General features: G+C 37.8%; 1 protein-coding gene across 5 annotated transcripts in view; it reads right to left on the bottom strand.

Moving 5' to 3' along the window:
* Positions 1 to 12330: 12330 nt before the first annotated feature.
* Positions 12331 to 24512, bottom strand: part of CNOT6 (CCR4-NOT transcription complex subunit 6) — a 54597-nt gene continuing 42415 nt past the window's right edge. For 3 of the 5 annotated variants that reach the window (XM_033096221.1, XM_033096223.1, XM_033096222.1), the window contains 8 exons: positions 24365 to 24469; positions 24215 to 24283; positions 23061 to 23218; positions 22105 to 22259; positions 21350 to 21504; positions 20197 to 20427; positions 18305 to 18507; positions 12331 to 16285 (listed from right to left, as the gene is read on the bottom strand). In XM_033096221.1, the coding sequence (XP_032952112.1) occupies positions 16073 to 16285; positions 18305 to 18507; positions 20197 to 20427; positions 21350 to 21504; positions 22105 to 22259; positions 23061 to 23218; positions 24215 to 24283; positions 24365 to 24469 (1289 nt within the window). In that variant the 3' untranslated portion in view covers positions 12331 to 16072. The remainder of the gene's footprint in view (positions 16286 to 18304; positions 18508 to 20196; positions 20428 to 21349; positions 21505 to 22104; positions 22260 to 23060; positions 23219 to 24214; positions 24284 to 24364; positions 24470 to 24512) is intronic. The other 2 variants (XM_033096224.1, XM_033096225.1) reach the window with 1 other exon arrangement.

Raw genomic sequence — 24512 nt, 5'->3', positions numbered from 1 at the left:
GCTTTGGGCTGACTGACGTCTTCTTGCCTCATTGCCAGTCGGGTTCCTCCCCTTGCTCTGACCCACAGTGCTGAAGGAAGGGGGTTCTGGGGAGGGCTGGCATGGTATGTGCACCTCAGAAGGGCCACGTGCCCCAATTGTGTGTGAGAAGCAAGAGAGAGGAAAAGAGAGAGAGAGGAGAGAGAGACTACTGACATTTGGCAGGTGGCGTATAGCCAGCAAGTAAAGGTGACAGGGATCAGGCAAGTATTGAGTTAGATTTGAAAACTCAACTGGGAATTTTTCCCTGTTATGGTCTGTAATTGTTTATGAACTATGGGAATTATCTAACTATTGAAGATTGGCGAGAACTCTCCAAACAAACAAAGCCATTTGTTGCTGATATTTGAAAGTGTTTGTTTTCCCCCCTTAATCTAGATTTCTGCCCTGGTTGGGGCAGAGTTGAGGGCCACAGGGAGTCTTCTGATGTGCTTGCTTTCCCTGTGGTTTCACTGAAATAACATCATGGCTGTGATTCCTTCTATGCCACCAGAGGTCTGATCCCCAGGGTTGGTGGGTGGGGCCCGGAACGTCAAAGCTGACGTCCATCTCCAGAGCAGCCCAGCAAACTTCTTGGTTATTGATAAATTACAACCCTAGAAGCATTCCTCTGCTTCTGTCTCCTGGAAGGGGGCTCCCTGCCTTCACTATCAACACATTAGACAAACAGAATCCATTTTCATCTATTTTCTATTAAAACATGGCTCTGGCCTTTTTCTGTTCCTATTTTGATAAGGATATTCAGGGAATTAATTTTTTTGGCCGTTTCGACACATTTATAGTCAAACTAGAACAAGGAAGAGGATTACCTGGATCCGGATTAATTTAAATCTCATTGTGACACATTGCTCCCAAGATTCTCAAGGATTCTGAATCTTTGTGTAAAGCTGTGTCTGGACAAAAATGAAGCAGTATGCGATGAATCATTATGTATCTCTCCTGAAGAAGGCAGTGGGGACATGACTTGATCTGGCCAATTGCTCCCAACATTACACATCCAGGCTCCTTGGAAGGTGTCTGGTAATAGTTGCTTGGTTAATGCACTGAGTGAAAATAGTGAATGGAATCACTGGGAGAACTTTGTATGCCACAGGACTTGGTTGGAAGTGATGGCGGGCTCGGGGGCTAGAGCAAGTTCCCTATCCTGCGATGGCCCTGCTACCTGTCACCTGGGGAGCCTTCCCAGGAAAATCCTGGAGGGGAAATCACAGTGCTTACAAAAGCAGGAAGACCATTTGAAGGCCCAAGGCTAACTGAAATGGCTCGCTTACCCCCTCCTGCCGGTTCCTGAGAAAAGAGACCATAATCCTGAGAGAAGAGAGAATATGGTAGAGAAAAAGCTAGATTTCTTTAAATTTTCTTTTTTGCCAACTTGACTTTGTAACCATGTAAAGATTTTACATGATACAAGACCAAATTAAAAAATTTTAAAGCAACCTTAAAAGCATTGAAGTTATAAAAAATAAAAAAATAAACGTAACTTTGTTTCCAGTGATGGTGCTCACCCAATAGGCACAGTTCCAAGTAATATGGAACTATAGTCCTTTAACTCTACTTCCTGGGGGCGGGGATGGGGCAGGTACAGCACAGAACAATAAGAACAGTAAAAACAACCTTCTCTTGTTGGTGGCACTGCTCTACCAGGCCATTCTCTGCATATTCTGTGATGTCAAATGAGTCATTATGTTAGTGTCATTGAAACGAGATTTCTGACAAAATTGAAAGGAGATGTTGATATAAGATCATTAAGGTTAAATAAAAACCTATAGCTCAATCGACTTGGAAGTATAATTATAATTGCCTGATATATTTTATATCTAGAGAAAAAAATCTCTTATCTGTCTTGTGAAAAGGACCTAGATGCTGACCGATCCTGTGGCAATGAGAATCCTTGCATCCGGGGGCCTCTAGATACCATTTCCCACTAAAGGAACCAGGAATCTTAGGAGCAATGGCCAGTTCCAGGTCTGGAGCAGCAAATGTAAAAGATGAACCTGGAATACTGTTTCATACCAGGAAAGAGGAAGTGGCCAAAGGCTATGAGGAGAGTGCCGAAAAGACACAGGGACCAGTTTGAATAAAGCTCCCACTGGCCAAAGATGGGGCAATTCGAACATCAGTAATAGTAATATGAGTGCAAGGGATGAAAGTCATCAAATTCAGTTAAACCCATGTTTTTGATACAGGGGAAAATCTTCTGTATGATTATCTTTTGAGGACACAAGGGAATGAACCCATGACTTTGAAAACTGATAAATTTTTTTTTTTTAAAGACTGCTTATCACTTTGAAACATATATTGAAATATTTAGAGCTGAAATGATATGATGTCTGGACTTGGCTTCAAAATAACCCAGTGTGTGCATAATAGGTGGACTAGTTGAGTCAAAACTGATAACTGAAGCTTGGTGATGGGTAAATCGAATCCATTCAACTGTTCTCTGCACTTTAGTGTATGTCAGAAACACTTCTAAATATAAAGTTTAAAAAAGAAAGATTAAAAGGAAACTCAGGCCGGCCCGGTGGCTCAGGCGGTTAGAGCTCCGTGCTCCTAACTCCGAAGGCTGCTGGTTCGATTCCCACATGGGCCAGTGGGCTCTCAACCACAAGTTTGCCAGTTCGATTAATCGAATCCCGCAAGGGATGGTGGCCTCCGCCCCCTGCAACTAAGATTGAACACGGCACCTTGAGCTGAGCTGCCGCTGAGCTCCCGGATGGCTCAGTTGGTTGGAGTGTGAACTCTCAACCACAAAGTTGCCGGTTCGACTCCCGCAAGGGATGGTGGGCTGCGCCCCCTGCAACTAGCAACAGCAACTGGACCTAGAGCTGAGCTGCGCCCTCCACAACTAAGATTGAAAGGACAACAACTTGACTTGGAAAAAAGTCCTGGAAGTACACACTGTTCCCCAATAAAGTCCTGTTCCCCTTCCCCAATAAAATCTTTAAAAAGAAAAAAAAGAAACTCAGAGAATATATGCAACACACAAAACTGATAAAGAATAAGTATTCTGAGAATGTAAAGAATTATGAGTCAGTTGGAAGAGGGCAAAAATCCTCATTAGGCATAACATCATAAGGGGAACCTGAAATAGCCAAAAATAAAACCTGCCTCTTATTAATAAGGGGAATATAAATTGAAACCACAATGAAATACCATTATACCCACCAGATTGCCGAAAATTAAAAGTTGGACAAAAACAAGTACTGGCAAAGTTGTGGAACTATGAAAAAAATCTCATGAACTGCTGGTGGGAGTCAGTGGGAAGACACGCTGTGGACAGGGAGAAGCACATCTCAGCACACACAAGCACGCCCACCACCCAGCAAGTACGGCCTCGAGCTCAGACTCCAGAGAAGCTCGCACACTCTGGCACCAACCAGAATGTTCTGAACAGAATGGTTTGTAAGGGTAGCAGAGAGGAAGAAAACTAGAAACAAAGATTCTTGCAGAGACGAATGGCTATTTTGGAATATTCATACAATGCTGCCAATATTCATACAACACTAGAGTGAAAACGAATTCGCTACAGCTTTTACAACTGCATGCATTTACATGAATGAATCTCAAGAACATATTGACCAAATAACCCAGATGACTTCCTACAAAATTCTGTATGTTTTTTGATAATTCATATAACATTAAAATTCACCCCTTCAAAGTGAGTTCAGAGGTTTTAGACCATTCAGCGTTGTATAACCATTGTAACTATTTAATTTCAGAACATTTTATCACCCCAAAGAGAAATTCCATACCCACTAGAAGTCACTCTTCTTTGGAGAATGTCTATTCAAATCTTTTTTTTTTCCTTTAAAGTTTATTGGGCGACAATTGTTAGTAAAGTTACATAAATTTCAGGTGTACAATTCTGTAATACATCATCTATATCTCACATTGTGTGTTCACCACCCAGAGTCAGTTCTCTTTCCATCACCATATATTAGATCTCGTTTACCCTCTTCTAGAGCCCTGCTCCCCGCTCCCCTATTTGAATATTTAACCCATTTTTTTAAACTGGGTTATTTGTCTTTTCATTGTTGGGTGGTAAGCGTTCTTTATACATTCTGGAGACTAGACTCGTCAGATATATGATTTGGAAATCTAATATTTTCTCCCATTCTATGGGTCATTTTACTTTTTTTCCTTTGAAACACAGAAGGTTTTTAATTTTGATAAAGCCTAATTAATCTACTTTTTTCTTTGTTTATGCTTTAAGATGTCTTATTAAGAAAGTATTGCCTAAAGCAAGGTCATGAAGATTTATACCTATGTATTTTTCTAAGGTTTTTAAAAAACAGTTTTAGCTCTCGACATTTAGATTTTTGATTCATTTTGAGTTAATTTTTATACATGGTGAGAGGTAGGGATCCAACTTCATTCTTTTGCTTGTGGACATTCAGTTGTCCCAGCACCATTTGTTGCAGACACTATTCTTTCTGCTATTGAGATGTCTTGGTACCTTCCTCACAAATCACGTGACCGTAAATGTAAGGGTTTATTTCTGGGTGCTAATTTCAATGCCATTGATCTGCCATCCTCATGCCACTACCACAGTCTTATAATGCTGTACCTTTGTAAGTTTTGAAACCAGGAAGTTTGAGTCCTCCAACTTTTTTGTTTCAAGATTATTTGGGGTTCCATATGCATTTTAAGATCAGCTTGTCAATTTCTTCAACAAACAAAAAGCCAGCTGGAACTCTGACACCGATTGCATCCAATCTGTAGATCAATTCGGGGAGTATCATCACCTTCTTAGAAGCATTAAGTGTTTCAATCCAGGAACATGAAATGTCTTCATTTATTTACGTCTTCTTTCAATGTTTTATATCTTTCAGTGTACAAGTCTTGTATTTCTTTCATTAAATTTAGTCCTAAGTATTTTATTCTGTTTAATGTTATTGTAAATAAAATTGTTTTCTTAATTTTGTTTTTGGTTTATTCATTGCTAGTGAACAGAAATACATCTGATTTTTGTATATTGATCTTGTATCCTCAAACCTTGCTGAACTCATTTGTGCTAACAGGGTTTTGTGGTGTGTGGATTACTTACAATTTTTTATCAAGAACATCATCTGCAAATAGTTTTACTTTGTTTCTTTCCGATCTGGATACCTTTTATTTCATTTTCTTGCTTAATTTCCCTGACTAGAACTTCCAGTACAATGTTGAATAGAAGTGGCAAGAGTGGACATCTTGTCTGTTTTCTGATCTTAGGAAAAAGCCTACAGGTTTTCACCATTTAGTAGGGTATTAGCTGCGGGTTCTTGGTAAATGCCCTTTATCAGGTTGAAGTCCTCCTTCATTCCTAGTTTGGTGTTTTTGTTAGTTTTAAATGAAGGATTGTAGGATTTTGTCAAACACCTTTCCTGTGTCTAATGAGATGATCCTGTCAACTTTGTCCTTTATCCTATTGCTATAGTATGTGACATTAAGTGGGGTACTAAGCCAACCTTGCATCCTGGGATACATTTCACTTGTCATGGTGGATAATCTCTTTTTACATATTGCTGGATTCAGTTTTGCTAGTATTTTATCGAGGATTTTTGCATCTACATTCACAGACAATATTAGTGTGTAGTTTTCTCTCCTTGTGATATCTTTGTCTGGTTTAGATATCAGGGTAGTATTGGCCTCATAGAGTTAAGTGTTCCCTCTTCTAATTTTTGGAAGAGTTTGTGAAGAATTCATATTTATGCTTCTTAAGTATTTGATAGAACTCACAAGTGAATCCATCTAGGCCTGGGCTTTTCTAAGCATGGGAATTTTCTAAGCATGAATTTTACTAATGATACTATAGATCCATAAAATTTACGGTATTCGTAAATCGAAATGTTTGTCAACGAAGACATTCAAAAACCAAGGTACTTCCGTAGTTTTTTTCATTCCGAATGCAACTCATTATAAATTTATTCAGGTTTTCAATTTTCAAGAAAGTCAGTTTTGGCAGTTTGTGTCTTTCCAGGAATTTGTCGACTTCACGTATGTAACCTAATTCATTAGTATACAATTGTCCATAGAATTTCATAGTAATCCTTTTTATTTTGTAAGGTTGGTAACAATGTCCCTTTTTCATTCCTCTTTTAGTAATCTGTTCTATTTTCTTTGTTCCGTATAGTTAAAGGCTCATCTATTTTGCTGATCTTTCCAAAGATTTGGTTTTATTGACTTTTCTATTATTTTTCTATTTTTTATTTCATTATTTTATGCTCTGATCCTTAGTGTTTACCTTCTGCTTGGGTTTACCTTGCTCTTTGTTTTCCAGTGTCTTAAAGTGGAAGGTTAAGTTATTGATTTGAGATCTTTTTAAAGCAGGTATTTATAGCTATAAACATCCTTTTAAGCACTGCTTTCATTTCATCTCCTAAGTGTTGGTATGTTGTGTCTTCATTTACTTCCAAGTTTTTCTAATTTCTCTTGTGATATTTTTCTTTGATTCATTGGTTATTTAGGAGTGTATAATTTCCACATATTTCCAAATTTCCAACTTCCCTTCTATTTTCACTTCCTTATAATTGGAAAATATGCTTTACACAATTTCAATTCTTTTAAACTTATCAAAGCTTGTTTTATGGCATAGCCCATCATCTACTGGAGCATGTCCATATATGCACTTGAGAAGAATGCGTATTCTGCTGTTATTAAGGTAGTGTTTTCCATACGTCTGTTAGGTCTAGCTGGTTTAGTGTTGTTCAAGTCTACTTCCTTTTTGCCTAGTTGCTTTATCCACTGACAGTGGGATATTGAAGGGTCCAATTATTACTGTTGAATTGTCTATTTCCTTCCATTCTGTCAGTTTCTAGTTTGGAGTTGCTTATCATTGTTTAGTGTTCATCATCATTATGAAATGACCCTCTTTCTCGTAAGTTGTTGTTTTCAAGTTTAGTTTGCTATTAGTATAGTCAAACTTTATAAGTTTGCTTGAAACTTTTTTCCATCCTTTGACTTTCAACCTATTTGTGTCTTTGAATCTAGTGTGTCTCCCCCATAGACAGCGTATGCTTTTTATCCAGTCTAGTCTGTCTTTTATTGGATTGTTAATCCATTCACATTTAATGTTATATTTATGACTGTCATTTTTTCAATGTTGTCTTTTTTATCCCTCTATTCTTCCTTTACTACTTTTTTTGCATTAATATTTTCTAGTAACATTTTAATGATTTTGCACTCAATTTCATAAAATAGAATTGAAAAAGTAGATTTATGTATCCAAATTGTTCCAAATATACCTGTTTTCCCATAACTGAATCAAATCCTCAAAAATCATTAAAAATTTTTTTGGATCCACAACAAGAAAATTTTTTTTCAGATGAATCTATGTAAATTTATAGTAAAAATTTATCAAATTATCTCCAGGTTAAGAACTTTTTTATCCAAGTACTAATTTCTGTGTCAACTTTAGATTAACATCAAATTCAAAGAGGTATTTGCATAATTTGAAAAGCAACTCTAATCTTATCAAGTGTTCAAATTTTTTTTGTAGTTTTTGCAGCAATTTACAAAATGTATTAAAATTTGTAAATGTTGAAAATGGGCAAAAATCAGTATTCATGATTTGTATTATGAAGTTTCAACATAAATTCAATTTTAGCTCATTCATATGCAGTGTGATCAATGAAAAAATGTGTATCACACTGACAAGTTTTACTTTTGATTATGGAATATTTGCCAATCATTCCTTTTTGTTGCAAGATCTTAAATTGGAATTGTGGAGAAAAAAGGAGCCACATGCTAAACTTGACAAACTCAGGCCAGCACGGTGGGCCTTACAAACTCAGAGACTGAAATTAATCACACAGGATGGTTTAAACATAAAAATCCCTAACTAAAAGTGAGTCATGGCGGGTAGTCACATTCAGGCGTGTAGCTTGACAAAGGTCACTCTTAAAGTGAGCCTGTCTATTGTCTTTTTGCATCTAAGATAACATACCTTTGAAATGTCAGAGTAATCTCCTTTTCCAGATCCGTCAGGGAATAACCACCACCAGAGCATGAGACCACCAGAGGCCCTCATTGTTATCTTGTTTCCTGAATACCATTTCTATATGCTTTAAATGTTAACTACCCTATACCTACCAATGTAAAAGTATGTGTCTCTCTGTTTTAATTTTTTATCCAATCCTTGAGATCCCCCCGTTTGCTTTCTCCCACCCCCTTAATCTACCACCAATGGATTTCATGTAATCCCCCCTCACGTCTCCTCCTTTGATTCTACCGTATAAAATAGGCTGTCAAACTACTATTCTCTGGAGCATTTTCTCAATCCACAGAGATTTTGCTTCCTAGCAATTGTCAGTTGGCTCAAATAAACTCATAAAAATTTTCTACAGGTTAGGCATTTCTTACATCAACAGAACTAACAGAACAGTAAGCCATTGTTAAAAATTCCTTCATAATTCAACCAATGAGCATTAGTAAAAAAGACAATTATCATTAAATTGTCTTCTATTTCTATTCCTCTGAGCAGTTTTCGTAAACTGGTGATGGTTCCTTGATTTGAATCTATATATACTGAATAATTTTAACAACTGTGACACTTTTCAGTCTGTTTCAGAGAAATGAGTGCAACTATTTTCAATAAGCATCATAAGGTAAAACAACATAAGGGAAACACAGGCACCTTTAAAAATTCCAGTAAATCCCGATTTTTGACCTAACATAACTGGAGCACTATTTGTAGTGATAGAAACTCTTACCCTGCCCACCCCCCATATCCGACAGAAATTCTTTGGCCGGTGTAAAAGATGCAAAAATACCTGTTTATTTTAGGGTGAGAATTCACATTTCTTTGTAAACGTGGAAGTCCTTTAAGACAAAGTGTACGCAAAGTACTAACTGGGCAGCGTCTTTTATATCACACAACTCATCTAAAGCTAACAAGTAAGTACTTCCAATTTTTCAAATTCTGAATCAATTGATCTTCAGTATTAGGTCTCGTTGTCTATAGGTTAACTGTTAGCTTAATTAAAGAAATTTCATTTTTGTAAAACATTTTCTTTCCCTCATAATTTTCTAACAAAATTTCCCCATATTTAAAAAAAACCATATTGTCATTAAAATTTTGTTTTTCTATGCAGGAATACAAGCTCTTTTATAACTGCCTAAATATACAAGTTCTTATCCTCTTATAAACTGTTTAAAAACTTTGTTGGACATTTCAGGCGATTAATTTCATCAATTCTTTTTAAATCACTGAGAGGAAACATTAGATTCAATATGCATTTGAAGAAAATGTACCTTAATATTGTTCACTTTACTATGTTTTCCCCCACATTTTTCCTTTTGCTCTGGTGCAGCAAATTGCAATTATCATTCATCATGAAATTCATAATATGCCTTCCAGGCTTTTCCAGTTGTGGTACTAGCTCAGTTCTGTATCAGAACTGATTTTGAATTTAGTAATTTGCCCATCCTTATTTTTTAAACTAGAAAAATAATTTAAATATATTAAAACGTTATCTCAATTTAATTACTAATTATGACTTACATAGGTACAGTTAACTCATGCTGTTTGCATAAAATATTCAACTAACACATTATGTTACTTGGGTTAGTAAAACATTATTAGAATGGAATTCTTTGACATCAACTGGTGACATGTGCAATATAAACAAGCAATACACTGGTTCCGTATCTTATACAATGTGAGAGATCAGGGGAAATATGGTCCCATCAAAATAATGTTTCGTTTAACAGAAAAACAGTTCCAGTCACAATCATATTTTAAGTATTCAAAATCCACATGTGGCTAAAGGCTACCATATTGAACCGTTTAATCCGTTATGTGAGGGAAAACTTAACTGGATTTAGAATTCTTGGATCTTCTCCATTTGTAGTGTGTTGCTCTATTAAAGTACCTTCTAATGCTTAGTTTTACCTAGTAATCCCTGATGGGCAGCCTGTTTACACTTACACCATTTTCAAGAATATGAAAAAGTCCAAAGGAAATTAGCTGAAAGAATTAAGTTAGCATCAAATGCTATCTTTTATTATTTTCTGGATTTATTCAACTATTTAGTAGGGGCACACTGGATCTCCTTTCCAAACTGAAATCTGAATGAACAATAATGGGAAATGAAGTTAAAATGCACCTTGAGAAACAAAATTCTTTGACCAAATGTTCTTGTCAGGTCAGTAGAAGAAAAATTAGGGTCTTGCTGGTAAAGACATGAGATGTCGAGTCAGGAAACAGTGAGTGACTGAACAAAAGACACTTACCTGTCTCTTCTCCCACAAGTGAGGTAGGAATCAACATTCTTAATGATTCTATTTCCCAAAAACTTCAAATTCCCCTTCCTTTCTATTCTTACTGCCCTGCGAGCTGTCCTCAGCTTATCATCTGTCAACTGGACCACGCCAGAACCCAGCTAACTAGTCTTACTCTTTTAATCCATCCTCCAGTGTTGCTAGCACTAACCTGGTAATGCTGCTCCCATTTAAAACCCTGTGTGGCTCTTTACCGCCACCTATAGGATGGAGTTCCAACTTGAGCATATGGTTCAAGGTTCAGAAGGCACCACCCTTGGGATTCCAGCCACTCCAGTGCTCTCCGGGCCGGAAGTCCTCCGGCATGCACACGTCCTGACTCCCCACTAACGCTCAGGATGCGGCATCCACACCCCATTCCTGCACGACCACCTGACAGTCGGCCACCTGCATCGTGTGAATATTCAAAGGAAAGCAAGCCCTGCATTTTGCAGATTTTTTCTACCTGGACGATGGGGACACCATGGTCCCCTTTTCAATGTTTCTCCCGGACCGGGTTTAAGAATTTCATCAAGCTGGGAAAAGACTGGCACTAGCAGGAGTGCCATGAAGGAGAGATGCTGAACTCAGCAGGGCTGCAGGGCTGGCAGTGAGAGGTTGCTAACTGACGAGGCCGCCAGGCTGGTAGGATCTCCAGGACCATGGCTCAGACTCACTGTGCTAGGAAGGCTGGAAGGTTCTGGCATTAAGGTCAAACTGGTGTAGTGAGCAGAGTTTCCCATGACAGGCCCCAAATAATTAATATGCTTTTGGGTAGATTAGAGGGATTTGAAGTTTGCAGTTCAAAGAAAATGAGAAAACTAACATCTCATTCATTTGAATTAAAAATGTTAATGCTGATAAGGAAACTGTAGAAACCAGTCTTCAGGCGTGTAATCCAGCAGTCTCCCAATTCCTAGCTTTAGACTTGTTGGTTAGACTCATTTGAAGAACAAATCTACTTAGAACACTTTGTATTTTATTATGGGAGGAAATTAACTTAGAAATATTTCTCAAATTCTTGTAAAATTCTAGTAAAAACTATCTTCTCTCAGAGTCTTCTAATATATAACCTTATACTAAAATTATCTTTACAGTATTTGCAAAAGCTTAGTTTTAAAATCAATTTAAACTTGAACGCCTAAATAATACTCCAAAGCCAAAAGGGGAATTCTCAGTATATATAACATTGTTACCTGAAACCTAAAAACTATTCTAAATATATTCCAGTTCATGTTTCCTTAGGTACTTGTTCCTCTAAAGAACATTAATGAGAATTTGTACAGTAATACAGGCAACTTCATTAACTTTTTTACATGTATTTTTTGACAATAAAGAAGAACAAGACTTATGCTAGAGAGATAAAATTACAAATTAAGGCATAGGTAGAATATGCCTTCTTTAAAAAACATCTCAGCAAACATTTATTTTATCTAAATTGTTTTCTGATTTTAAATGATTTTTCCGGCATCTACATAAAATTTTACATTTATTATAGTAGTTCCTAAAAAGCAAATGGGAAGGAGAGCTGGGAAGTCACGCATTTTTAAAGTATGTATGTGTATGTGTGTTTATTATATGTAATAAAATATACATGTAACAAGTAAAACATTTAATGAGTTAGTATAACCCCACCAACACAATGTTTGCTACTGTATTTAAAAGCATTTATTTAAAACATGTCAGCCTCCTCCAAGACGGAAGACACATGAGCTCATCATGAGGTCTGTGGTAACAACAGCGATCCTGAAGGTGAAAGGACCTTCAGTTGCCTAAATATAAAACTGAACTTTGGCAAAGGTACGAGTGTTACAGAGAACAGCACAGCCACCAAGGAAACCCTACGTTTACACCATCTCTACAACAGCACGCCATGTCCCCTCACTGACCCCCTCCCCCGTTCCAAGGGTGAGTCAGGCCTGGACGACGCAGGATTTTACATATGTGGTCTGCTGAGTAACACTTCTTTTTCTCAAGCCTCAGTACTACAGCTATACAAATTACACTTTTAAAATATTTGAAACAGATATTGAATTTATTGGTTGGCTATGAGTAGGAAAATACATCGGTAAAGAAAAGAGACCCTGTATATAAATATAATACTAGCTAGTTACAATTTGACCGAGAAGGTTCCACTGAAAAGAACAGTAAAAGCCCTTGTCACCTCCAGTCCATAGGTACATGTTCAGTTTCCCGTTAACCCTTATCAAAGAGCTGCCTAGGCAAATGCGACATTCTCTGAGCTTAGTGCAGATCATGCGCTGGGTTTTGTTACATGAATGGCAAACAAAAGTTAGTCCAGTGCATTACACAACATAATGTACTGTGAAGAAAAATAAAATGCTCTATTTTAGATACAACTTCAACAAACCGGTTATTAAAATTGACGGAACCAAAAAGAACAAAGTGAACATCTTGAAATACTGTTTGGAATGGGGGGGGAGAAACACTTGCTAAGGGTGTCTTTGAATTATCTGCAGCATTTGTACCGGGTATTCTGATTGTTCATCAAAAGAACGGCTGGAATTGTACTGCCTAGGTTGGCTTTGCCCTAAAACGACATGACCCCAAAACCTTAAAAGTCACTATGGAGACAAATCCCATGAGTTTAAACAGTAAAAACTGGAATACTAAAAGTGGAATGTATTATTGGAAACCTGAATTTAGAAGGGCTGTGAAATTTCAATGTCAACATTTAGAAGTGCATTCCACTAGTTTAACAATATCCTCAGCTTTCAAAGTGCTAACTCCAAATAAGTTTTTCTGGCTGTCACCAAAGCAGGTAAAAATAACGCATGCCTTGGAGGTGTTCCCTGCCTATCTTCTAGGACGATTAAAGTTGCGATCAATGTTTTATATCTACAACTTTAGTTTAAATTATGCCATAAATTAATTTTGATGAACATAATTTAAATTCTTAAAGCATAAATAATTACCACTAGTACGAGTAAACTGTACTTCAAGAGATTTACAAGGAATCGAGTGCCTCCAAATTTCTGATCATTAAAATAGAAAACATACACCACATTTTCTGTAAAATATTCGTAAGATGGATTTACCCAGCAAGAACACTGAAATTACATTATGGCAACTCCACATTAAATGTATTTATTACAAATTTTTGCAAAAAAAACCTATGTGAACACACACTAGTTTTTATTGCATGTATGGATTATTGGAAATTATTCAGGACACAGAAATATTTAAAACCCAAATCTTGCTCAACAAAAGTATCACAGTCTATTTTGGTGTGACCATTTATTCCCTATAGATCCAAATGATTTCTTTCTCTTTTGAAGGTTTTAGTTGTCAAGCTGCACTCTGGGTTCAACTTATCACTATCTCAGTAAGGTGGAGAAGCTATTCAAACTGACCCACAGAAGGCAGTATTCCGAGAAGAGGCAAAAACAAAATATTTTCAAGACATAACATATCCTGTCTCCCAGTTCAAAGATCTTACAGACAGTAACAAGTACAGATGAAAACATTTTCTGTAAAGCTCAAACCTTTAGCATCTAACAAGTGCATTCTAGTTCCAGCATCTATGAGAATACATCGTCCATGAACAAACACAAACGAGTAAGTGCTGTTTCCCCCACTCCATGAAGCTCCCTGGACCTGTTCTTAGCACACAATGCAGATCAGAGGAAAAGCAGCTCCCTTGTCTCATCAGTCCAACCAGCTCCAGCTCGCTTTCACTGGAAATTGTCATGATGCACATCACCAACACAGTGTTTAGGAAAAATGAGTCAACACACCTTTTATTCACACTTTACCAAAAAATAAAGTAAAACAAAAACCCCATAAAAAGTTATGCATTGGTCCTACATCAATGCTGCCAGCTTTCCAATGTACTGATTATAAACTGGACGTGTTTGGTGTCAGCACAACTTAAACAAAAAGCAAAAAATAAAAATCCATCACAGTAAATTCTTTAAAAAAAAAAAAAACCTCAAAGGAGAAAGCAGGTCCCAGACAAAGAGTCAAGATCAAAATCTTTTGAGAATTTTTTTTTAAAAAGAAAAAAAAAATCATTTATTTAAACAGTATGTAAATTTTATTCTCTCTTAAAAACAGAATAAGCACATATAAGTGCTAAACATTTGTCATAAAATTTTAAGTCATCATCCAAAATGACTCATTCTCTGTATAAAAATTGTTAATTAACACCCAACAGCAATTGTCTTAATGCTCACATGGGGTTCTGCTCCCCTGCCTGCAGTCAAAACAAAAGCAGTCAGACCAAGTTCCCTCTGAATTCATTTGATTTTTGAGATAAGAATGAATGAATGAGACCAGAATATATATGAATTAACTTTGCAAAGTTAACACTGACTTTAATTTCTACTCTACTAATGGCACTATGGGCAAAATACACAGGGTACAACATAACTTTTATCTTGGTCGACACATTAAAATGACTTAGTCACTTTAAAAATGATCTGAAGAATGTCTTAGGGACCTGTTTTGAAAATACATCTCATTTATACTGCTTCACAAATGGAAAATTTTTTTTTCAAAGGAATGATTTTAAAAGAGACATGGAGACTAAGGAACACCTGGAAAACAGAAGGCGTTCACATGATAGTAGTATTCTGGGTGACAGCACGGTGCAGTGACACCGAGCGGCAGTGCTTGGGTCTGGTGAGCAAAGACCCAGGGGCCACCCTCCCAACAATTCCTAAAGGTGACAGCCCATGCTTCACAATGGAAAAAAGCCACAGCTTTTTCCAAAAGCATCTTCGTAATATTCTCACAAATGTTAGACGGTATTTCAAAACCATAAAAGAGGACGCACAGATTTTCTCTGCATGCACAGGCAGTGCTTGGTGAGAACGACTTCAGGCAGGCACAGTGGAGATTGGACAGGAGGGGTCTCAAAAAGGAGTTAAAAAGCTGTACCTAAGCAGCTGTCATTTTTTAACTTAAAAAAGTTAAAGATTTAAAAATTTCAGAATGTACATGTATCAACCATTACATTCACTCCATAAATGCCTACAGATCATTCACTGCTCAGCTCATCTGTCCCGGTAGGTAGATGGTTTTCGTGAAAACCCAGGAATTCAGGGATAAGTTGCCTCTGGTCCAAAAACATGTCCTAAGCTTTAAACAGATTTAAAAAGCAATGTTCTCAATTTAAAAATAAAGTAGTACAAAAGGGCCAACAAAACCCCGAACAGTGCAAACCATCAGCAGAGAAAGTCTGTTGCAACTTCTTTTACAAGCTTGGCCTTTCTAACACATGGAACAGGTAAAAAAAACTTAGCCTTATTTTACAATACAATCATTTCCAAATCTGATTTTATTTTAGTACAAAATTTCATAAATCAGGTGTTCTGTGGATCTATACAATCATAAAGGCTAAATTCAAATTCTATTTTACAAACACGTCTGAAAAAGGAGGAAGTAAAGTATGGAAGAATGGTCTCTGGATGTTATTACTGGCCTCAAAAAAGTAGTGCTACAGATTTCTGTGCAAAGAGAATATGCTGTTCATTTTCCTATTTCAAGGCATGAAAATATATTGGATAGAAGAAACAGGAAAATTACTTGTAACAAATTAAAGATAGGTGCAAACACACCGATCCCTGTCTAATAGTATATAAAGCATATTGGGCTCAGAATTTGTCTGTTGCTAGCACCTGGCTTTCATACCATATCCTTATCAAATAATCAGACTGAAAAATCATCATTAAGGAAAAAAACCCCTAGTGGCCATACCTCACTCCCCTATATGCAGATTTTTAAAATGAGTTTACAAGTGAAATTGAGGTCGTCCTCTGAAGGTACTTGACTACCTCCTGCCAGGAAGGTGAATGCCATTAACTTGGGGCAGGAAAGGCAGGAGGAGCTCCAGTTGTGCAAAAAGTGAGAAGTGGTCGGAGGGGATGAGAGGGTGTGGGCAGCCGCTGATGTTGTTCTCCACTAGCCAGTGGTGGTCCAGAGGGCCCAGGATGCCTAACGTGTTCAGCTGCGGCTTAGAGTAGAAGATGTAGTCAATTATACCCTGAAGAACACAAGGGGAAAAAAGACAAGGCCCCACATAAGATAACATTAAAATACTGGCAGCTTTCAAGACGTACCCTCGCAGTCAGGTTTGGAAAAGAAAGGTACTTAATAGCGTGTCGGAAGAGGCAAGCCTATGTAAACCAAAGGGTCCCCCAAATGTCCAATCTCGCAGAATGAGAAAACTTTAGGGGTGGTAGTAACCATTAATTCTTGCTGTCTGGATCTTTGGAGGCTTTTTAATGCGACTTACAGGACCCTTCATGACATGGCCTCTGCTTCTCTTCCCTCTCTCCGTCTCTGCCGCTTTCCCTTGCTCAGCACCCCCTCGGCATACTAGCCCTTTGGAGGTGGATGAACTGGGGTGCACTGTTTCTGTGTGCCAGTCTCTATCCTACCCCAGGGCTTCCACACATGCCGGATCCCCGCCTAGAACATTCCTGTACTTGTCATCTGATTAACTCCTTCCCAACCTTCAAGTGTCCAGTTCAATCACCTTCCCAAGACCTCCATCACCCACTAATACCTCCTCCCATCTCCGCTTTTCTTCTCTTGCTGGTGTGCACCCCACGACACACTCCTTCATGTGGTCGAGACCCGTCCCCCACTGTGAGCTCCAGGAGGGCCCCCAGCAGCACCCACCCAGGCCCAGCTCGTATCTCTTGGTTTGCGCTGTCCTGCCTATAACTTCAGGTGATCCTTCACACGCTCTTGGCCAAAGTATTTAAGCACATTCAAGTGTCTTCTTCCCATTTCTGTATCAGCAACAGGAACAAGAGAAAAACCCCTTCATCTCTCCCACCTTTGGTTACCACCCTCACCTCTTCTTCAGTCCATGTGCTTGAAGGAAGAATCTCAAAGGTGGCTCTTACTACCTCCTCGCTCAGTTACTCTTCAGCTCCCCATTCTAGGCTCTGCTCAGCTCTTCAGCGACACACCTCTCACCAGCATCTTCCTGACGCTCACTCCTTCTCCAGAAAGGCCTTCTTTCCTTGGCGGTTAAGCTCCTACACTGTCCTGGTTTGCTTCCTCTCTGGTTATTCTACTTACATGTCAGTCTTCTCAGTCTATTCCAGACTCTCTTTAACTCGACACACTCCTCTGTTCCCAGGATTAAATCATTATCGACAGCACTGGGGATCCCCCAAAGCCAAATAAAAAACTGTCATAGTTCTAACAGTTTCTGTTAAGTCTAGAAAGCCCTCCCCTCTAAAATTAAGAACCAGTGAACACTAGTATTTGCACTCTAGTGGACAATCTAACCTGAATGATTATTCTTTCAGCAGATTAGAAAAAGAAAACCAGGATTTAAGAGCATAAATGCAAAAGGGACAGCTGAACAAAAGCCCTAAACAACCACCGATATTGAAAAATGAGGAGACGCACTAAGGAAAAGATCATTGTAAGCTAACTGTGTAAGAAGGCGCACAAATATATTTTAGCAATTTAAAAATGGTCAATAGTAAACCACATTTTGGCACTCAAGGAGTACAGTTTCAGTTAAATTTTCATGAAACATGGAACACCTCACCCCAAATTAGATACAGTAAGTCCTCACTTAACGCTGTCCATAGGTTCTGCGACTTTAAGCAAAACGATGTCTAATGAAACCAGTTTTACCACAGGCTAGTTGATAAAGAGGTAAATTCCTATGGCATCTCATCAACATTGTAATGAAATAATGTTAAAAGAAATAATTATTTGAGGACCTGCTGTATTTAGGAATGAGCCTATAAGAAACATAATGGCCTCCCAAAAGCAACAGTTAACCCAGGGTTTACTATTATTATTTCATCGGATTTTTCACCCTGAAAATGATTCTAACAGGTGTCTCTCAGTAAGGATGGAACACCACTCACATGGATTCTGCAGAAGAGAGATAGAAGAAAACTGCTGCCAACTAATTCAAGACGCCTAATTCCATTCTGAATACGTTTGCAAATTCTAAAGACATGACAAAGTAACAAGACTCTTTCTTTAAAAAATGGAAGTTTTAAAAGTTTCTCAATTTCACACTCACCTTGAAATCAAATGTGTAGTTTGTATAAGGCATCAGGCCGCTCTCGTAGGCACTCTTTAACTTGAAACCATGGGTGATCCTTCCATTGGTTGTCCCATTTTTACCATTACAGCTGAAGTTTGTGAGACTTTCATTGTATCTCAGTTCCTTAAAGTCTTTATGATTTGTTTCTACTCCACCAGTGCTCAAATATTCTACAACACCTAGAATGAAAATAAATGGACTTTTTAATGGTTGCATAATATAACAGTCTGGTATATATTTGTTAAACTAGTTTTATCTTTTTAAATTCAAGCTGTTGCCACTTTTTGAAAAGAATTAACCACAATCAACATCTTAGTATGAAGGTTTCTACTTATGCTAAATGATTTACTTGGTATAAAACACCAAGATTAGGGCTCATCGTCCCATTCTAAATACTGGCAGCTCTGGCAGAGAATGCCACCACCTAGTTACAGAGGAAGTCCACCAGCCCGGACACAATTTCCCCAGCTTCCTAAGCATGATTTGGACTCTGCAAATACTTATTTTAATTTTCATTAAGTCAGCAAGGTTGGACACTTTTCCTTGTTTGCTATTAAAACACTGTGTTGTTCAACATGGAAATAGGTGTTAAGATCTGTATGATTTGACAGTCTCTGTCCCTCAGATACTTTGTAGCTAAATAGAGGGCAGAAAGCATGTAGAGAAATTGCCAGAGAATAATCCTCAACTGCTTCAGTAGCAGTAATCCCCAGACAGCTTGATGAGATGGACTAAAGAGCTTTGGATCTTAGATATCTTTATTTTCCCTGAAAACAAATTTTAACATAGTTTCTATCTTATTAATCGCTTCCCTCCATTGTGATGGCAGTGACGTGCTGATGTGCTACTGAATTTAACCATCGCAACAGAGTGTGCGAGCACGTGCTCATGCATGCATGCAAGTTCAAGGAAAATGCACGCATGCATGCAAGTACTTGGAAGAGCATAAACAAGGAGCTGAAATTCAAGAAAAGAAAGTATCTCGGTTTCCCCATAGAAAGTAATGCAAAATGGATTAATCTGTTCCAGACCTTTAAAATCAACCCTAAAAACTGCAAATTTAGCATGAAATTTTACTATCTAATGATACCATAGATCCATAAAATTTATAGCGTTCGTAAACCAAAATGTTCCTCAATGGAGACGTTCGAAAACCAAGGTACCACTGTACTTAGTTTCAATATTACAAGAGCTATGGTTTATTCACTATACCATCAGTGGAAAAGTATTCAAGAATAAGGCTTTCTACAGTCTACTTTGTGATAAAAATTAAAATCCTTGTTCTTTTTTGTTAAAATCACTTGCATGATCTGTGTAAATGAAGGATTTCAATTTCCAAAATGAGAAATATATTTTCTAATCAAGCCCACCAAAATTTGAGATCCTGCAAATATTATGGTCAAATTTAAACTGAATTGTATTACCACATGGTGCAATCTCAGAGAAGCTGTCTTAAAACCCTTTCAGAGTCTGCACTATACGTAACCTGGGGATAATGAAGTATGTTTATCTTTAACGAGTTATTTCACGTTATCATCTATGTATTTATTAATTAATGCCCTTCCTTCCTCCTGAGGTTTTCATACCATTTCAGTTTCAAAACAGTCCCCCTACTCCACACAAAATTTTTTTATACAAACTGTATTTGTTCACTAAATTTGGAATTATCAGAAACAATACATTACAAAAACATTTTAGCCTTTTTTGAGCCTTGTTTTTGCTCAGGGTCTGCTCCAAACCCTTTGGAGTGTACTTTTTCTTCAAATAAGCTGCTTTTTCACTAAAAAGAAACAAACATAACAAACAAAAAACGAAAACATTTTAAGTCAGAAAGCATACTACGTAAACTAACAACATTCTTTTCTTACCAGAGTCTGGCAAAGAATTAAGATCTGCACACAACACCAGTGGAATATTTCCACATTCTCCCAATACACTGGACTGGAGACTCCGCGAGGCTTTATCAATAATGTTCTTCACTTCTGAGAGAAACATCATCGTCTGAACCAACTTCACATCAGAGTACTCAGGGTCCCAATGCATATGAGCATTAGCCACGAGAATAAGTTGTTTTTCTGTTCCAAGATGTGGCTTTCCAGCTACATTAGATAAAAAGAACACAGACAGACAAAACCTGCCCAATCAGCCCACAGATTTTTAGAGTCTGAAAGTAAGTTATTATCTCAGAGTCTTGGGAATACAAAAAGACCCTAACAACCTCCCACCTGATGACTTAATCTACCCTGCAACAAACCTGAGAAACAGACATCTAAACCTCAGGTTGTGTATTTCCAGCATAGGGTCTTCATTACTTGATCAAAACAGCCTGTTCTATTTGGGACAGATTGGTGTTTAAACAGTTCTGTCTCCTTGAAACTTCTGCTCTTAGTTCAGATGTACTAAGTCGGGCCTCACAAAATTAAATCTACACTCTTTTCCTTAGATATATTTAACAGTCACTAAGTTCCATCTTTCATATTTCCTATCCTTCATATTATCAGGTTAAATATCCCCAGTTCTAACTGTTCCTCAAGTGACAGAAATTTAATTTCTTGGCATGATGGTCACTCTGAATATATTTTTTAATTTGAAATAAGCGGTCAATTTCTCCCAAATTCGAGACCTCTAAAATAATCATTACCGTACAAGTAGGTCAGGAAGAGAAGTTAGCTTACAGAATATCCCTGCTGCCAAGAAATTACAGAAAATCATGGAGTTCTTCTCTCTAAGCAGCTATTTGAATATTTACTTTAACCTTTCTTTTATGTGAAACATTCTCAGGAGCAAAAAACTGTTTTCTTCTTTGGCTTTATGCCTTTCAGTGTTTGAAATGTTTTTCTTGGCAATGCTTTCTCATCTTAGGCTTTGTGACAGAGAAAATGGGATTTGGTATTTTAGAAAAGATTTAAATTCTCACTGAGTTTCTTCAGGTGTTAGACAAGACTATTATTACACACGAATTTTCTGTTTTCTAGTAAATTTTGGGGGGTCAATTTCACAGGAAGTGAAAAGGTCACTCACATGACATTTCAATCAATTCCTTTCGAAGTTCCAGCAGGACTGCAACTCCAATGTTATCTTTTGTCATGACTCTGTTCAGCATAGCTTCAGATCCTTCTGAATTTGCCATTGCTAGCTGATTAAATTCAACAGTGTGTTTCTGAACCAAAGTAAATCTAAAACGAAAACAAAAACACACACGCAAACATAACACTGGGAATACAAGGATATTAGCTTTGTGGGAAATGCAGTTTTTCCAAACTTCCTTAACAGACATGATGGCATGTAAATCACACTATGGAAAATCCTCCACACTTAACACCAAGCTTCCCACACCCATTTAAAGTTGTTCTTAGTCTGTTAGTGATACAAATAACATCTTGAAATACTTTTACAACTGAAGATAATATAGTCATCTTCTGCTCAGGTTTTGTGTTGGAATATTCCATCTTGTAATTTTTAAGTAATTCTTTCCCAAAGTATGGGTTTACGAATCCCTCTACCATCCTGGAAGGAACGTCAATTACAAGATGTTTCAATTAACAATTGGAGTTAAATCCCACTGAACACCCAACAAATAGCAGCAGCCCTTTCAACATGTCCCCAAAGCAAAATTATTTCTGATGAGTCAAAACAAAACCTCCAAATCAAAAGCATTATTTTCTTGAGTAATAATACAATGCCTCATTCTCTTATAAGCCAACTGACTTCCATACCCCTGGTCCCAACCCTGCAAACAGAGATAATTTACTTTTTTAAAAAAAAAGGTAACTTACTTCTCTGTCTTGAAGAATATTGCACAGCCATCAACATGTTTTCTTTCTTGCTCTGACATTGTCCTAGCTCTAGATTTAGGACTAAAGAATCCATTATAGCCACGTTCTTTCAGTTCTACCAGAAAAAAACTGTAATACTGTTCTGTTTCAACCTCCTGAAAAATTGTAAACAGCCAAGTTATTTCATAAGACAAAAATCAGTCCTACGCATTAACTTTATATACATAGTTTGAGAGCTTAAAATGACTTCAAAAGGCTGATCTGCAAAATAAAGAATATCTTTTCAGTGTCATTTATCTGAAACCAATCAGAACACCTAGTTGTTATTTGACAGATACCAGGTGACAAGGTCAATTCTTTGTTGTTTAGGAGTAAAGGCTGGAAACGACACACACCTCTCAGCATGTGTATTTCCTCACATTTTAGAACTCATGTGGAATAAGAATCAGAGAGGGAGAAGGAACTTCACAGATAATTTCAGGCTGCGGGGGAGAAAGTGGCTTGCCCAAGGTCATGTATGTTATGAGAGATGGACTGAGAACCCGCAGTTACTGTGCACCCAGGTTCAACGCTCTTTCCACTATGCCCTAATTATTCTATTACCACAGCTGGTAAAGCCAAATCACACCTTGACAATGCCACAATTTCAGTAACATGCCACCCAAATGAAAAACAGTGTGCAGGGGCATTAGGGAGGGAAAGGTGAGTATTTAGCTCATAGCAAATGCTTAAAACCCAGTTTAACCCATTTGCTTAATTAGGCAGCACAGTGCTGCAAAACACAGCAGGTAGGAAGGAAATGCTCCCAGGGTCACGAAAACAGAAAAGCCAGTATTTTAAGAACTGCTAAAGGTGGACTTCCAACGCGTCAGTGAGATGCATTCCCAGGTTGCTCCTTGCTTCATCAACACTGGGGCATTTGTGCAATTTAAACAAACACTCGCCCGGTGACTTACCTGAAGACTTATGATATCAGCATTGCAGCTCAAGATTTCTTGAATGATGGCCTTTTTCCTGTAGTCCCAATTTAGCGCCCATGATGGACAGTAGCCGTACAACTGCCGGGTCGCATATTTATCACAAAGAACATTATAGCACATGACAGAAAACAAGGCTGTAGGAAAGATAACTTTACTTATTCACACACGTGGCAGGAAAAAAACCACAATTAATTTCAATAGTCTTCACTTAAATGTTAAGTTTGACTTTATTCATTCAATACATGTTCATTGAAAAGCTACAACAGGCCAGACATGGTGGACATAAATAAAGTCAAAAAAAGGAGGAGGACAGATACATGAGCAACTTATGAAACAATGTGCTACCTGCTACAGAAGTGCGCACGAAAGGTTCAAAGCTCCAAGGCTAAGATCTTGAGCCCTCAGCCTCTAAGACCAGGGCTCCTCCTTTCTGTGCTCCTTCCACCATTTCACCAATTGTTCATGTAGAATGTGGAAAACTGACAGGTCTCCTTCTACAGAGCAATGATTCACATGAAAGGAAAGGCTATCACAGACCAAATCCTGTTACACATATCATAGAAGTTCCCTATTTTCATACAATTTGAGTTAAAAGGAAATTAGAGGTCATTTGTTCAATTTCTCTCTCATGTAAGTGTTTTAGCTATCTCACAATTTTGTAGCATCAAATACACTTGGAACATACGAGGGTTTAGAAACTTCCAATAAGAAAGATTTTTGTATATTCATTACAGCTGAATTTGATCAATACTTTATAGCAGCGACACCACTGAGATGTGGGTGGGTCGATTCTCTGCTATGTGGGCTTAGCAGCATCACTGATCTCTCGCCCTGAGACGCCAGTAGCACTCCCCCAGCTATGACAATCAACAAATGTCTCCAGATATTGCCACACGTCCCTTGGGGGATAAAAATCACCTGGGTGAGCAGCACTGCTTTACAGCGTGCTTTCTATCGCACAGCACAGAGGCCAGGTGAGCAAGCAGTTGGTCTTCATCAGTAGGTCCCAAACCAACTCAAGCACAAGCATTCTACTGTAACACGGCCCATAATCTAAACCACGCCAACAGTACAGGTAGGTTTAGGAAGAGCAAGTAAAAGTAAGAGTTAAAAAAAATAAGGCTACCAACCAGTTGGCCTTGTTCTGTCTGGTTCTTGTAACATAATCCAAGATCTTGGAGGTGGCTGTTCTGTTGAAACTAATTGAATATAAAACACAAAATTAAGCAATGTTTTTACATGGCTTCCTAAAACAATGGTTTAAACAAATGACCACTTACTTCTTTTTGCAGTACCTGCCAAATTATCAAGCAAATAGTTCAGTAGCCTTCTTGTTCCATCTGGTTCCTGATAGAGGTTCAATATATCCTGGGTAAGTGGATTTCCTGGAAATATTTTTAAAATAGGTAAAATGGAACCAAGACAAGT

Source organism: Rhinolophus ferrumequinum, chromosome 24 (genome assembly GCF_004115265.2).
Source record: "Rhinolophus ferrumequinum isolate MPI-CBG mRhiFer1 chromosome 24, mRhiFer1_v1.p, whole genome shotgun sequence".
In the NCBI taxonomy this organism is placed as follows: Eukaryota; Metazoa; Chordata; class Mammalia; order Chiroptera; family Rhinolophidae; genus Rhinolophus; species Rhinolophus ferrumequinum.
Note: the sequence above shows the minus strand (reverse complement) of the source record. Positions and strands in the feature narration are given on the sequence as shown.